Source organism: Oncorhynchus gorbuscha, linkage group LG18 (assembly GCF_021184085.1).
Source record: "Oncorhynchus gorbuscha isolate QuinsamMale2020 ecotype Even-year linkage group LG18, OgorEven_v1.0, whole genome shotgun sequence".
NCBI lineage: Eukaryota > Metazoa > Chordata > Actinopteri > Salmoniformes > Salmonidae > Oncorhynchus > Oncorhynchus gorbuscha.
In genome coordinates this window covers 60,810,638-60,826,571 of record NC_060190.1, presented here as the reverse complement: position 1 = coordinate 60,826,571, position 15,934 = coordinate 60,810,638, and the positions used below count along the sequence as shown (strand labels likewise).

The 15,934-nt window shown below is 44.6% G+C and overlaps 1 protein-coding gene across 6 annotated transcripts; it reads left to right on the top strand.

The window, feature by feature from the left end:
* The first annotated feature begins 233 nt into the window (after nucleotides 1-233).
* LOC124002888 (host cell factor 1-like) lies at nucleotides 234-15,699 on the top strand. 6 transcript variants are annotated; one of them, XM_046310697.1, is made up of 28 exons: nucleotides 234-388; nucleotides 1,533-1,733; nucleotides 2,327-2,475; nucleotides 2,629-2,789; nucleotides 4,762-4,970; nucleotides 5,085-5,169; nucleotides 5,301-5,407; nucleotides 5,658-5,837; nucleotides 5,975-6,205; nucleotides 6,487-6,635; nucleotides 6,740-6,919; nucleotides 7,048-7,272; nucleotides 7,645-7,749; nucleotides 7,856-8,072; nucleotides 8,159-8,289; nucleotides 8,633-8,771; nucleotides 8,911-9,122; nucleotides 9,252-9,572; nucleotides 9,721-10,162; nucleotides 10,268-10,404; nucleotides 10,625-10,889; nucleotides 11,201-11,482; nucleotides 11,588-11,682; nucleotides 11,795-11,929; nucleotides 12,468-12,653; nucleotides 12,806-13,103; nucleotides 13,246-13,312; nucleotides 13,416-15,699. In XM_046310697.1, the coding sequence occupies exons 2-28, from the start codon at nucleotides 1,538-1,540 to the stop codon at nucleotides 13,453-13,455; spliced, it is 4,944 nt and encodes a 1,647-aa protein (XP_046166653.1). In that variant the 5' UTR covers nucleotides 234-388; nucleotides 1,533-1,537; the 3' UTR covers nucleotides 13,456-15,699. The 6 variants fall into 6 exon arrangements, with proteins under 6 accessions (XP_046166653.1, XP_046166655.1, XP_046166656.1 ...); XM_046310699.1 differs by having other exon boundaries at nucleotides 7,642-7,749; nucleotides 10,271-10,404; XM_046310696.1 differs by having other exon boundaries at nucleotides 241-388; nucleotides 1,535-1,733; nucleotides 7,642-7,749.
* Nucleotides 15,700-15,934: the final 235 nt, after the last annotated feature.

The following is a 15,934-nucleotide window of genomic DNA, read 5'->3' as shown; positions in this document are numbered from 1 at the left end:
TGTTGTGTAGGCCGCCATCTTTAGTAGGGGACAATGTAGCCTGTGGAAGTATGATAACTTCCAACGAGCTAAATAAAATGTTTCAATGTCTAAATGTAAATGCCAATTTCAAATATCTCAAACGAAATGGTGTAGGTTGTTTTGAATTGAAAATGCACGGTTAGTTTACTCTAATATGCATTAATTGATACAGGTTCTATTCCAGTCGCCATGTTTGTTTTGGGTGACGCCAAATCGCTGTATTTTCCTCCACTTTTGGTTGTCAAGAAGATGGCAGCTTCCAGGCAGGCATGAGAGGGAATACTTAATCACAAATCGAATGAACTTGGACTAGTGATTCAAGAATAGACCCCGAAATCATCTCATTGGAAATAGTGCGTCGAACGAAGTAAGTAATTCGTATTATGGACATCAGGTTTTGTGACTATAGGGGTTTTGTTGTGGTAGACTGCTCGGCCATTTTTCTTGAGGGAGCTTAAATGTAGGCCGATTTCAGACACGGCATGATAAATGACAAGACGTTGTATGATAATGAATATAATTCGTCTTATTTGAATAAGATATATGTTGAATTACGCTGGCTATATAATACATGTATACTTATCTAACTGAATTGCATGTAATCGGTGCATGACGCTGTACTAGTAGTTTCCTCGCAAGCTAACATTGTTAGCCAGCTGGCTACGTTAACCTAGCTAGTTAGCCATTACTCTATTGTGGACGCGCGGTTTTGTTTTGTAATTTATGTGTTGCGAAAATTCCCCATTTCAAGTGATGGTGTGCATCTGACTTGTATTCGATTCCTATTTAAAGGTGTATATAATGTTAATGTGAAGCAGAAGCGGCGACAGATTGAATGAATGTGACAATATGGCGACTCCCAGAGAGCATGAAAATAGCAATCCACAGTAAACAGGGGTCTAATTACAAATGCTTTACGAGTATTTAATTGTGGTAGACTTCATCCACAGATTTACCAATATGACTTTAGTGGGACATGGCTGCTGTACGTTCTTGATGAAGCAGTAACTAAATTCAGGTTGAATCTAACACCGGTATTATTTGTCTTTTTCATTTGTATTCTCTTCCGCCATTTTTCAGACTGGCGGAGGTTTGTTTGGTTGTTACAAGATGGCGGCTCCCATGGAGTGGCACTCTGATTACTTCAGAGTTTTAACTGCAAAATGCTACGGCAAAAAACATGACATTTAGAAGGAAATACAATACACATTTATTACAGTTTGAGTTCTGGTGTCGAATACATATTTATAATTATATTTAGTTAGTATCGTGGTAATAATAGTCTTTTTGTGAAGCGTTAGTACAAATGTCTGCTTCCCTGGAGTTTACAATTACAATATTATTTTTCACATACATCGGTTTTGGTCCCAGCAATCGATTGCACGTGCAGTCTTCACTTTGCAAAATGTGTTTTGGCTTCACTTAGCAAGTATCAACAATAGACCTGATCAGAACTTGTCAATATTGTTTTGGAATGCTCTTTTAGCTCTATGTTTTTGTTTCATCTGAAGAGGACATGACATTTCCTGGTTCAATGGTGTCTGGGACCACAGGCTCAACTCTGCAGCCACGATGGAAGCGGGTTCTAGGATGGTCTGGGCCTGTGCCTCGGCCAAGACATGGTCACAGAGCCGTTGCTATAAAGGAATTGATGGTGGTTTTTGGAGGAGGAAATGAAGGAATTGTGGATGAATTGCATGTCTACAACACAGGTAAGATAATTTAGCGGGAAATGTAGCCTGACATATTACCTGAGAAACTGTCGCCGTCTAGTGGTACAGAACTGAAAGCGCACAAATAAAAATGGCGCGCTAAAATAAAATGGACGATAGGAGTATTGTTATGAACACTAAATGATGCTGTTCACATGACTACTGATATTTTCCTGAGTAGGAAAGTTAGTTAGGACTATTTGAACATTTTGTTCACAAGAAAGATTGCAGCAATTCCCATGTTTATGATAGTGTGACTCATGTAGTCAATTTGGACAGCTATACATTATTTTTATTGTCTATGTTTAGTTTTTATGAGGGAGAAATTATATTACAATTGACATTTCAGTTGTTGTTTTTCATCTTTGGGTTATTTCAGATATAAGTACAATGTATAGAATATACAACATGCACTTCTCAGGTGACAGACCTGGCCTGAAGATGCAGGCTGCATTTGTCAGAGATGCTTGGATCGTGCTCAAGTAAATATTTACTCAAAGAGCATTCGCTTCACACCTCACATCATAGGCCAACCTAGCACTTGACCACCCAACACTGTCACACACAGACTAACCTCTACTTATTTAATCTAGCAACAAACCAATGGTTTATCCCTGCGGTTCGTGGTGATATTCCCCCTGGATGTGCTGCATACGGTTTTGTTTGTGATGGCACCCGGCTTCTGGTTTTTGGTGGAATGGTGGAATATGGAAAATACAGCAACGATCTCTATGAGCTACAGGTAATAGAATGCTTACAGCACACTCTCGCTCTAAACAATGGTAGGAATAAAACCAGAGCTAAAATGCCTGTCTTTAAGTACTTATGAATAGATTATTATGTTTACTGGATTACAGCATGCTATCTATCGTCTTTTGCATTTTTTCTTGTTCAGGCCAGCAGATGGGAATGGAAAAAGTTGAAAGCTAAGTCTCCCAAAAATGGCCCACCTCCCTGTGCTCGACTTGGTCACAGTTTCTCTCTGGTGGGCAACAAGTGCTTCCTGTTTGGAGGGCTGGCTAATGACAGCGAGGACCCCAAAAACAACATCCCTAGGTACAGTTGCCGTAAGCAGGAGACGTGAAATGTGACCAGTGGAGTAACAAGAAAAACTAATGGGGCGGCAGGTAGCCTAGCTGTTAAACGTTTTGAATCTCTGAACCGACTCGGTTAAATATTTGCCGCTGTGCACTTGAGCAAGGCACTTAACCCCAATTGCTCCTGTAAGCCACATTATTAGAGACGGCTAAAATACTCAAATGTAAATGCTGTGGAATGGTTTGTAGTAAGCACTTCTTGACTTGGGCAGGAGCTCACTGGAGCTGAGAACCGGCTCCTCAAATATTATACTGCTTTAAGCGCCTATTCCTCTTATAGAATATTATCTCTAAAGTATTGTGGAGCTCCTGCACCTAAATATAATCATTACCAGCACCCAAAATGAGCACCGGCACCTACACAACCATTCAAAAGTTTTAGAATACCTACTCATTCAAGGGTTTTTCTTTATTTGTACTTTTCTACATTATAGAATAATAGTGAAGATTTCAAAACTATGAAATAACACATGGAATCATTGACAACAACAAAAAGTTTCTTCAAATAGCCATCTTTTGCTTTGATGGCAGCTTTGCACACTCTTGGCATTCTCTCAACCAGCTTCACCTGGAATGCTTTCCCAAAAGTCTTGAAGGAGTTCCCACATATTCTGAGCACTTGTCGGCTGCTTTTCCTTCACTCTGCGGTCCGACTCATCCCAAACCATCTCAATTTGGTTGATGTCGGTGGATTGTGGCGGCCAGGTCACCTGATGCGGCACTCCATCACACTCCTTCTTGGTCAAATAGCCCTTACACAGCCTGGAGGTGTGTTGGGTCATTGTCATGTAGGGGGAAAAATGATCATCCCACTAAGCCCAAACCAGATTGGATGACGTATCGCTGCAGAATGCTGTGGTAGACATGCTGGTTAAGTGTACCTTGACTTCTAAATCAATCACAGTGTCACCAGCAAGCACCCCTACATCATATCACCACCACCACCATGCTTTACGGTGGGAATTACACATGTGGAGATCATCCGTTCACCCACACCACGTCTAACAAAGACATGGCGCTTGGAACCAAAAATCTCTAATTTGGACTCCAGACCAAAAGACACATTTCCACCGGTCTAATGTCCATTGCTCGTGTTTCTTGGCACAAACAAGTCTCTTCTTGTTGGTGTCCATTAGTAGTGGTTTCTTTGCAGCAATTTGACCATGAAGGCCTGATTCACGCAGTATCTTCTGAACAGTTGATGTTGAGATGTTACTTGCAGTTTGTGAAGCATTTATTTGGGCTGGTAACTCTAATGAACTTATCCTCTGCAGCAGAGGTAACTCTGTGTCTTCCATTCCTGTGGCGGTCCTCATGAGAGCCAGTTTCATCATAGCGCTTGATGGTTTTTGCGACTGCACTTGAAGAAACTTTCAAGGTTATTTTTTTTCCCAAAATTATCCTGATTGACTGACCTTCATGTCTTCAAGTAATGATGAACTATCGTTTCTCTTTACTTATTTGAGCAGTTCTTGCCATAATATGGACTTGGTCTTTTACCAAATAGGGCTTTCTTCTGTATACCACCCCTACCTTGTTGCAACACAACTGGCTCAAATGCATTGAGGAAAGACATTCCACAAATTCACTTTTAAGAAGGAACTCCTGTTTGCATTCCAGGTGACTACCTCATGAAGCTGGTTGAGAGAATACCAAGCGTGTGCAAAGCTGTCAAGGCAAAGGGTGGCTATTTGAAGAATTTCAAATATAAAATATATTTTGATTTGTTTAACCCTTTTTTGGTTATTACATGATTCCATGTGTTATTTCATAGTTTTGATGTGTATAATGTATAAAGTTGTACAAATAAAGAAAAACCCTTGAATCAGTAGGTATTCTAAAACTTTTGATCTGTAGTGTATTTCAGTCCAAGTCAAGCACTGGCAGTAAGCAATTGGAAAGACATTCTGACTTAAATCTCTCATCACTAGATACCTGAATGATCTGTACACCCTGGAGCTTCGTGCTGGCTCCAGTGTTGTAGGCTGGGATATACCAATTACTTATGGCGTTTTGCCGCCACCTCGCGAGAGCCACACTGCTGTAGTGTACACAGAAAAGGAGAGCAAGAAATCTCACCTTATCATCTATGGAGGGATGAGTGGCTGTCGTCTGGGAGATCTATGGACTCTTGACATTGGTAGGCTCCTGAGTTAACAGTATTACCAAATTATTAACAGTGAACCCTTTGACATGACCGATTCATTAGAGTAAGAGACTATTTATTTTCTAAATGATCTTGCTCTGTCTGCAGACACCCTGACCTGGACCAAGCCATCGGTGAATGGCACATCGCCTCTGCCCAGGAGTCTCCACTCTGCCATCACCATCACAAACAAGTGAGATCTCCCTGAATACCTGTTGAAATGATCAATTCGGTGTCTGGGATAACAATCGGTTAAATCTCTCTCAGCAGTAACCCATTTGGTGACTGCTTGCTTCTGATTTCTTTGTCTGCCTCTCATTGTAGGATGTTTGTTTTTGGGGGATGGGTCCCCCTGGTTATGGATGACGTGAAGGTGGCAACACATGAGAAAGAATGGAAGTGCACAAACACTCTGGCCTGCCTAAATCTTGGTTTGTCTTCCCCATTTTCAGTTATTGGTGCTAGTACCTGCATTTAACCTTACATACTGTTGAGTAATGTTTATCTAGATTTGTGCATTATGAACTGACCTACTTCAACAAGCTCATTCTGAGTGAAACCATTCACTGTGACATTTCTAGGTATCCCCCTTTCCATTGATAAATGGCAGTGTCACCTGGTGGTCAAATTATATTATTGTCCGAAATTCAAATTGAACCCTCATGATTCTTTTTACCCCAGACTCCATGGCCTGGGAATCAGTGTTGATGGATACCTTGGAGGACAATATCCCCAGGGCCCGGGCAGGACATTGTTCTGTGTCCATCAACTCTAGGTTGTATGTCTGGAGTGGCCGTGACGGTTACCGTAAAGCATGGAACAACCAAGTCTGCTGTAAAGATCTCTGGTACCTTGAGACAGGTGAGTCACCTTTATTTTGCTAAGTTACTCTGATAAAGCAAACCCACATTATTTGCTCAACTGTGCCATTTGTAATGCTTACTTTGCTTCTGTTGATTGCTTATAAGAAATGTGACCATTTTGTCTTTTGGTTACAGAGAGGCCACACGCTCCCTCGAGAGTGCAGCTTGTCCGTGCCAACACCAACTCCCTGGAGGTGAGCTGGGGCGCTGTGTCCACTGCAGACACCTACCTGCTGCAGCTGCAGAAGTACGACATCCCAGCTGCCGCTGCTACCACCTCCCCAGCCCTCACCGCCACCTCTTCTCTACCAGGGAACTTGCCCAAAAGCCCAGCAGCTCCCTCTGCTCAGAACCTACCACACACAGGTATCACTATGGTGCCCCAAGCTTCCTCCCCTACTATCCTTCCCAACATCCCCGGAAACCCGAAGACTACCTCCACAGCTCGTGGGCCAGTTAAAACCATGCATGTCCTACTTGTTCTATGGAGGTTGTTCATACCAATTTGTGGACTATTGTCACAAATAATTTGCATTGTTCTCTTCTACAGCCCATTCTATTTCAATAATTGTAGCCCAAAATGGTATGTAAAAAGAAGGCCTTGAGGGCTCTATACTGAACATTTAACATTTCTGTTGATTTGACAGCCATCTTGAAGGTTGCAGCCCCTCAGTCTGGCACAGGTACCTCCCTTGTCACTGTGCGAGCCAACCAGGCTGTGAAATCCCCTGTCACTGTGACATCACTTCCTCCAGGGGTTCGGATGATGGTTCCTGCCCAGACTGCCCAAGGAACGGTATTTACAGTTGTGAATTGGTTTGGTTATTGAAGGATAAAAAGTTGTCAAGAGTAATGCCAAGAGAGTATTGTCTCACTCAAGACTATTTGTTTTCCTTTAAGCCAATCGGCAATAGCCCTCAGATGAGTGGCATGGCAGCTTTGGCTGCAGCTGCAGCAGCAACACAAAAGATCCCGCCCTCTTCAGGCACTGGGCTCAACCTTCCAGCAGGTGCCACCCTTGTCAAAACGATGGCTGTCTCCCATGGCTCCACCACAGTCAAAATGTCATCTCCTCTCATGGTAAGACTCGTAAAATATCGGTCTGTGAAAATGAAACTCGCTGGCGGAATGTATGGGTTTGTCAGGCAGTCTCTGTCAAGGCCCAATTTAGAATTGACACTTTAACATTTACTATTTTCTGCTTCCAGGTCAGTAACCCAGCCACTCGCATGCTGAAGACCGCTGCAGCTCAGGTGGGCACAGCAACTGTATCATCACCCAACTCGCCCAATCGACCCATCATCACTGTGCACAAGTCAGGCACGGTCACCGTAGCCCAGCAACACCAGGTGGTTACCACCATGGTGGGAGGAGTCACCAAGACAATCACCCTGGTCAAGAGCCCCCTTACTATGGGAGGCAGCGGCACTCTGGTGAGAGAATTTGACAGGAACAGGAAGGGAGTACAGGGAGAAAGAAAATGATTTTATATGCATGCCATGAACTGAGTAATAGTTTGGCACACTTTGATTAATTTTTTTGGTCCCCCAACTGTGTTCATGTGACTCTTATATGGCCTAGGCATGAACTCATTATAGAAGATGTGGCTGTGGAAAACTCAAGAGAAGGAACAGCACAGCTTGAGTTCATAGATCTGCATAACTGTCAGGGTCAGTTAGCATGGAATAATGTAGCTATCCACACTCACAGTTCAGTTGTTCACATGAGACACTGATCTCCTGACGCCAAATACAGTGATGTTTTCTGGTGACTCATAAACTTGAGTCTCTCTCCTATGTCAGCAGATCTCCAGCCTTGGCAAGATGATATCTGTGGTACAAACCAAGCCAGTGCAGACATCAGCTGTTACAGGCCAGGCTTCCACTAACCCTCTATCACAGCTCATACAGGTCAGCTATCTTCATGAGGGCAGGAAAAGGAGCTAACTAATACTTCATGGACAGGCTCAGCCGGCTTTCTGTTGATCATGTTCACAATCCACTTTTTCTCCCGTAGACTAAGGGTTCTCTCCCTGCTGGCACCATACTGAAGCTGGTGACTTCAGCAGATGGCAAGCCCACCACCATCATCACCACGTCCCAGGCAGGGGGCACAGGGAACAAACCCACCATCCTGAACATCAGCGGCATGTCGCCCACCACAACCAAACAGGGCACCACCATCATCAAGACCATCCCTATGTCTGCTATTATGAACCAACCTGGAGCCACAGGTCAGAACCCAATGGTTTCATGTTTCAGGGACAATACAACGGGAGCATATGCTGACAGGTATTATTATTTTTTGTTTTGATAACAGTGACCAGCAACACAGGGAAGATGCCCTATACCATTCTCACCACCAAGATGATGACCACTGGCACTCCAGGCAAAATCATCACTACCATGCCTAAGCTTGGCACTGTAACTGGCCAACAGGGGCTGACACAGGTACCTCACAGAAATTACCCTTACAACCTCTTGTAGCAGATACATATTATTTATATGAATTGTACAATATTTATAGGTGTTGAAGATGTTTCACAGTTTTTACATTGGTGCACTTTCCATTTGAAATATCACATGGCATTTATATTTAGTCGCATACGATACATCTCCTACAGCAAGGCCTTTGGAGCAGTTGAAATGCTTGAGTAGTTCTGTGGACTATATTAGGATCTGCTCTGATTGGTGCTATTAATACATTTGGCTCTATCAAATGTTTTGCCCCAGTAGAGGAGTTTTATAGTGCCCCCTAGTGTCTCAATTATACCTCCCCCTTGGTGGTTTTAAGGTGGTTTTGAAGGGTGCTCCGGGCCAACCTGGCACCATTCTGCGCACTGTACCCATGGGTGGAGTCCGACTCGTCACCCCGGTTACGATGACTTCTGTCAAGCCCAATGTAACTACACTGGTCGTCAAGGGAACAACTGGTATGGATGACATTTCATAATTACTCCTTGATTGAAGTTGGCAATTGGTCTGTTCAATTAATAAGTATGCAGTAAAAGAAATTCAGGCCAAGTTCCAGGTGTCTGCCCTTTTGAGTTGGTGATTTATTTGTTCCCCAAGGTGTCACCACCCTGGGGACAGTCACAGGCACAGTCTCCTCCAGCCTGGCAGGGGGCAGTTTAGCCAGTGCCAATGCCTCTCTGGCAACTCCCATCACCACCCTGGGCACCATTGCCACCCTGCCCAGCCAGGTCATCAACCCTACGGCCATCACTGTGTCAGTGGCCCAGGCCTGTCTGACCACAGTCACTACCCTGTCCACCTCCACCATGGTAAGACAGCTAGGGGCTATTCTTTATACAGAAATGTAGATGTAGCTCCAATTTATGTATTTGCTGCCCAATGTGGAGCACTTTTTTAATGGGTTTTCTCAGTCAATACCTGATATTCTCTCATTGCAGTCGGTGAACCAGCCAACCCAGGTGACTCTCATCACCACCCCCAGCGGGGTTGAGGCCCAGCCAGTGCAGGACCTGCCCGTGTCCTTCCTGGCCTCCCCCACCTCTGAGCATCCCTCCACTGAGGCCGGGGATGCCCCTGGTACTGTCACTATGGTCTGCTCCAACCCACCCTGTGAGACCCACGAGACAGGAACCACCAACACAGCCACCACTGCGTCTGCTAACATGTCAGTGTGCTCCAACCCTCCCTGTGAGACCCACGAGACTGGAACCACCAACACCGCAACAACCTCTTCCACCAACATGGGAGGGGCCATGAGGGTGTGTACAAGCCCTCTCAGAGACCCATGAGACGGGCACCACTAACACCTCGACCACCGCCCACTCCATCATGGGAACTAACGAAATGGATACTGTCCAGTGTAGCTCATTATCTCATTACTCATCTCTGTACTCCTCTACCCCTCAGGCAACCACCTCTGCTTACCCCGGAACCGCCACAGGCAACCAGGGACCAGAGAACATGTGCACCGGAACCACCGTCACCCCCGCCACAGCACGCTCTAACATGGGCTCAGCCCAGACCGGCACTGTGCAGAGTCCCAAGCAGCCAGCCGTGGGCCTTACAGTTTGCTCTAACCCACCCTGCGAGACACATGAAACAGGCACAACCAACACTGCCACTCAGTCCTCGTCCGGCACGGGTAACGGGAAGACTAACACTGTGCAGAAAGTGTGCTCAAACCCACCCTGCGAGACCCATGAAACGGGGACCACCAACACCCCATCCCAGGCCAGTTCCAACATGGCTGGGAACCAGACAGGAACAGTGACGGTGCAGGGGGTGTGTTCAGACCCCCCCTGTGAAACCCACGAGACTGGCACCACCAACACGGCAACTACTGCCACAGGTATAACGCTAGAGTACATACTTGTTGTTTTCAGTGTTTTTATTTTAAAAAACAGGATCGTGTTTTAGGGTTATTTCATGGACTGTGTTAATGCGTGTCTTACAGCAGATGGAGCAGACGGTGGCACCAGCAGTACAGAGACTCCCTCCACTACAGCATCAGGAACAACCCCAGCCACCATCCAGAGCAGAGCGATCACTACTGTGACCCAGTCCACACCAGCCCCAGGGCCCTCAGTACCTGTAAAATAACCACTAACAATAATTTGCCAGTCTAGACTACTGATGCACTAGCAATTTCAGAATTGTCATGCTAAAGGTTTAGTTATAAATCATACACTGGCATGGTTAGGAAAATTATCAGCAACTAATGCCAAAAATAAATGCTTTATATGGACAATTCAGTCATCTTGGCCATTTTAATAATTTTCACTCTTGCTAATTTCTACCCTTGTATCTCCAGTCCATTTCTTCGATCACTGAGGGTGCAGCAGTTTCCACAGAAGAGCCCATGCAGACTGATGCGGCCACAGAGGGGGGAGACACCGCTATGGAGACTGGGCTGCCCCCAGAGCTGATGTCAGAGGGACAGATAGGAATAGGTCTGTCTGCAGAGGAGCTGGCTGTGACTGCAGCAGCACAGGCAGCAGCACAGGCTGCAGCCACTGAGGAGGCCCAGGCCCGGGCCATCCAGGCAGTTCTCCAGGCAGCACAGCAGGCCACCATGAGTAAGTATGGCCCTCAGATTGTTGGCAAATTATAGAGATGAATTTCAAGACTTTACATGTGTGTGAAGACAACCACTACCCATTTACATTTTGGTAATTTAGCAGACGCCCTTATCCAGAGCGACTTACCAAAGCAATTAGGGTTTAGTGCCTTGCTCAAGGGCACATCGACAGATTTTCCACCTAGTTAGCTCAGGGATTCAAACCAGCAACCTTTCGGTTACTGGCCCAATGGTCTTAGACCGTTAGGCTACCTGCCGCCCCAACTGCCATAGTCTCACAATCAAAATGTACGTTCTCTGCATGCATAGACGAGGGTGATTCTGGCTCGGACAGACAGCAGACCACTACAATCCCCATCGTTCTGACCCAGCAAGAGCTGGCAGCCCTGGTCCAGCAGCAGCAGCAGCTCCAGGAAGCTCAGGCCCAGGCTCAGGCCCAGCAGCAAGGAAACGCCCAAGCCCTGCCCACTGAGGGCCTGGCCCCCGCAGACAGCCTGAATGACCCCACGTCTGAGAGCAATGGACACAATGAGATGGCTGCAGCCGCTTCCAGCGATGTGGCATCACTGCTGCCGCGCACCTCCACGGAGAGTAAGTCTTTCTCATGTGTGTATATATATATATATATATTTCCCTTACTGCTAGTGTTTTTCCAGGTCTTAGCTTGACCTCTCTCTTGTCTTATTGACTCTGCAGCCCTGGCCCCCTCAAGCACATTTGCTGTTTCCAGTCCAGCCAACCTGCAACCTGCAGCTTCTCTAGCAGAGGTGGCCAATGGCATCGAGGGCAGGGTGAGTACCAATATTGGACCTGTTTTTATCCTGCCAGTTTGATGATCAGAATTTGAGAGGAACGTTGAATGGCATAGCATGTTCTCACTCTCTTTTTGTCTCTGTCATACAGAAGCTATACCCTCAACCAGCCCCTATCAAGACACTTGTAAAAAAAGAGAACCAGTGGTTCGATGTTGGAATCGTTAAGGTGACAAACATGGTGGTCACACACTTCTTCATCCCAGGGGATGATTCTCAAGTAGAGGTAAGCCTCAACGATGGATTCATCTCTCAAGTGTCGCAGCGGTCTAAGGCACTGCATCGCTGTACCTGAGGCATCACCACAGACACTGGTTCGATCCCAGGCTGTGTAACAAACGGCCATGACCGGGAGTCCCATAGGGCGGTGTACAATTGGCCCAGCGTCGTCCAGGTTAGGGAAGGGTTTGGCCAGGGGGGCTTTACTTGGTTCATCGCTCTTGTGACGGGCCGGGCGCCTGCAGGCTGACTCCGGTTGTCAGTTGAACAGTGTTTCCTCCGACACATCGGTGCAGTTGGCTTCCGGGTTAAATGTGCGGTTGTTAAGAAGCCAGGTTAGGCGGGTCATGTTTCGGGGGAAGTATGACTCGACCGTCACTTCTCCCTAGCCTGTTGGGGAATTGCAGCAATGAGACAAGATTGCAATTGGATATCACGAAAATGGGGAGAGAAAGGGGGCCAATTCTTTTTAATGGATGGATTCATGCCTTTATGGCTTAGAGATCAGTGAGTTTGGTGCAGCACCAACGATGTGTGTGTTGTAGGATGACTCGGGCGCCATTCCAGACTATAACCAGATGAAGAAAATGGAGCTGCAGCCTGGCACAGCTTACAAGTTCCGTGTTGCTGGCATCAATGCTTGTGGTCGTGGTTCCTTCTCAGAGATCTCTGCTTTCAAGACCTGTCTACCAGGCTTCCCCGGAGCACCTTGTGCCATCAAAATCAGCAAGGTAAAACTATGCAAACTAGTCATGAAACAATTACTGTATTAGAACACCCTTGACAAATCACAAGTAGTCAAATTTTTCTAGATTTGGTGGAATGTTGATGTTTTTTTTGCTGGTTTTGCATTAAAACAACAGTTCCATCTTTTTCCCCTCAGAGCCCGGATGGTGCCCACCTCACCTGGGAGCCTCCTTCGGTGACATCAGGGAAGATCATTGAGTATTCTGTGTACCTGGCCATCCAAAGCACCCAGACAGCTGAGCCCAAGACCTCCACCCCAGGCCAGCTGGCCTTCATGCGGGTGTACTGTGGGCCCAACCCTTCCTGCCTGGTGCAGTCCACCAGCCTTTCGAATGCCCACATAGACTACACCACCAAGCCCGCCATCATCTTTCGTATTGCCGCGCGCAACGAGAAGGGCTATGGCCCTGCCACACAAGTCCGATGGCTGCAAGGTGGGCAGATTGATAAAAAAAAAAAAACTCTGCTGTTCAACCAAATGGAGCAGCGTCTTGTCAATCATAATTATGGTTGTACTTGATTGGCTTTTGTTTTTAAGTACGGTTTCTCTTGAATGGATTTCTCCCCCCTTTTCAGAGTCCAGCAAAGATGGTGCCTCGGCAAAACCTGCCCCAAAAAGACCAGCAGTGTCCTCACCTGATGTGTAAGTACCTGGTTCCATCTAGCCTACATTACATCACTGACTGGTCACTCGACAATGGCAAATTATCTTTAAAAATACATGTTTTGCTTTCTCTGGACTGTAGTAAGGCTGCTGGTCAAAAGAAAGCAAGAACGGACCAGTGAGATGGACCCCCCCCTACTCGCTGTCCTTTTTGACCAGGAAGACTTCATCCTCATCCTGGCTTCACCCCATCTGCGAGTTGACCCACAACCAGCCAGCATCATAAGCAAAATGGCAGCAGAAACCATAGATGAAAATCAACAAGAGAGAGAGTTCTGTAGGCAAGACTGTTTTTTCTTCTTCTAGAGCAACACAAATTTAAAAAGCACATTGTAGCTTTTACTTCATTAGTCTTTTTTGTTTATTTTCTTTGCTTTCCCCCTAGCTACTTTTATTATACATATTTTTGGCTAGTTTCCGTAGTTGTAGAGAAACATTTACAGCATCACAAGCTGTGAGCCGGCCTGAGCTTAATGTTACTTTTGTTTTTGAATATTTGGGGGTAGTAGAGAGAGAGACTACATGAGATGATGTACAGTTTGAGCATGTGCTGAACAGGAGGCAGTGTTGGTTTAGATGGGAGGAATAATCAAAACGGAAAAACAAAGCACTTTTCCTCAAAAGGGACATTTTTTTTCCCCTCTCAAGCAGAAATGTTCTTCAATTAAGAAACCAATATATACAAACATCATACTGGACTCGTCTCCTGGTAATCTCATCACTGTGCTTTTGCCCCGAGATAAGGACTGATGGCTCTGAAGTGGAGAAAGGATTTAATGACAAAGGAAGACATTTGTAGAGGAACAGAGACTTTACTACGACTGAGACTTGCAGCATACACACAACCAATATTGCAAAATCTTCCCCAAAAATTTCCATAAATGATGCAGATCTTTGCGTAGTTTATTTTTCTATTTTTTTAAAGCTTTTCCCTGTGTCTATCACCATGCATTTTAAAACGTCAACTACTTTTATTTTTTTAGTTTATTATTGTTCATCCCCATAGTTTAAGTGTTTGTGGGAAAGGGGTGGCAGTGCTGAGGTAGACACTATATTTTAAAATATTGGTTTTGATCAGTTGTATGTTCTTGTTGTGTTGGAGTGTATGGAAAAATAAAGGCTTTTGTATTTGTGCTGACTAGGACCGCAAATGTAATAGGACTGAAGGGAATTTGAAACAGACCTGCGGAGAGGAGTACGTTTAGTTTACTACATCTTCCAATGCTTGTGTTGCTGTGTGTATGCCAAACATGGACAATTTAATGAAGAAAAATCTTTTCAGTCCCACATTCCTTCCTTCCCACCCCAATACACCACCTTTCCAATCAGTAATCTGTATACGCTCTGCTTTTGGGGTCATTAATTTGAGTACCCTACATTTATTTTAGACCAAGAAAGAATATATTTGGAGACTTTTGTTCCTTATACTGTTGAGGAAGATGTATGTGAAACCAACAAATAAAACATGTATTACATTTTTTTTAGGCTCTGTATTTTACCAATTACAGAAGGGAGATATACAGGTAAACTGCACATCTTTCAATTGAGATGTCTTGGTGGGAAGGAAGATGAATAGCCAGAGTTTAAACTCACTTGTAAATGAGTTCTTCCATAGCAAGAATAAAATATATTGGCCTTTTATACAATTACCTGTACCAAAAAGTTTTTACATGTTGGTCATCTCTCGATTGCCTTTTGTGTCATGACTTATATATATTTAAAAAACATGGTGTGTGTGTGTATATATATGTCTCCCTGATCAATTGCTATGACTTGCTTTGTTAAACCGATTTGCTCAAAATCACATCAAGGTGCATTACCAGTACCAAAATATTTCTATTCAGGATCAATCAACCCATGGAGTTTTATAGAGGGAAGTCTTGGAGTGGTAATGATAGTTTTCAGAATGGAAATAGCCAGATTGGGTAATGAAGCCAAGGGTGAACTTGCTACCTCATAGGATTGTAGTACTTGCACCTTGATTTCAAGTCTCCAGATTTACTTCTATAATGAAAACCCTATTTCATATACATCCATGATTTTGAGCAAAACTAGACATGCATGCAACCAAAGATAAAAAACCTGTTTGTTCCTTTCCATGTGGTATACAAATGTTTTCTTCCACAGTACATTTACAGAGTCACTAATTTTGCACCCTTGTTAGGTCGGTCATCAACAGTGCTGAGTTCTTTGGACTTTTCCTCCCACACTGGGGCAGGTGCTGGTCTTAGCACTGAGGCTTGACGTTGAGAGTTTCTTCCGGCTGTTTGCAAGTTATCTGGAATTGTCCTGTATTTTCCAATGTGTGTTTTTTGTACTGTAGGGAGTAATGTATCGTTTATCAAATAAACTTGTTAAACATTCCAGTCATTGTGGGATACCAAGGTTATTATAGTTTTGCGTTTTAATATTAGTTTTTATTTCTAAATTTTTTCCCTGAATTTCATTTGAATTTTTCTGACTTGTTTTATTTAGTTTGAGTTGTATACAAATATTTCAGTTTAATTTTTATATTATTTAGGTATAGGGACAGAGCATGTCCTGTTCTGTACTGTTTTGGGGGCGATGTCACTACAGGTGGGCCATTATAAGGTGATAGGC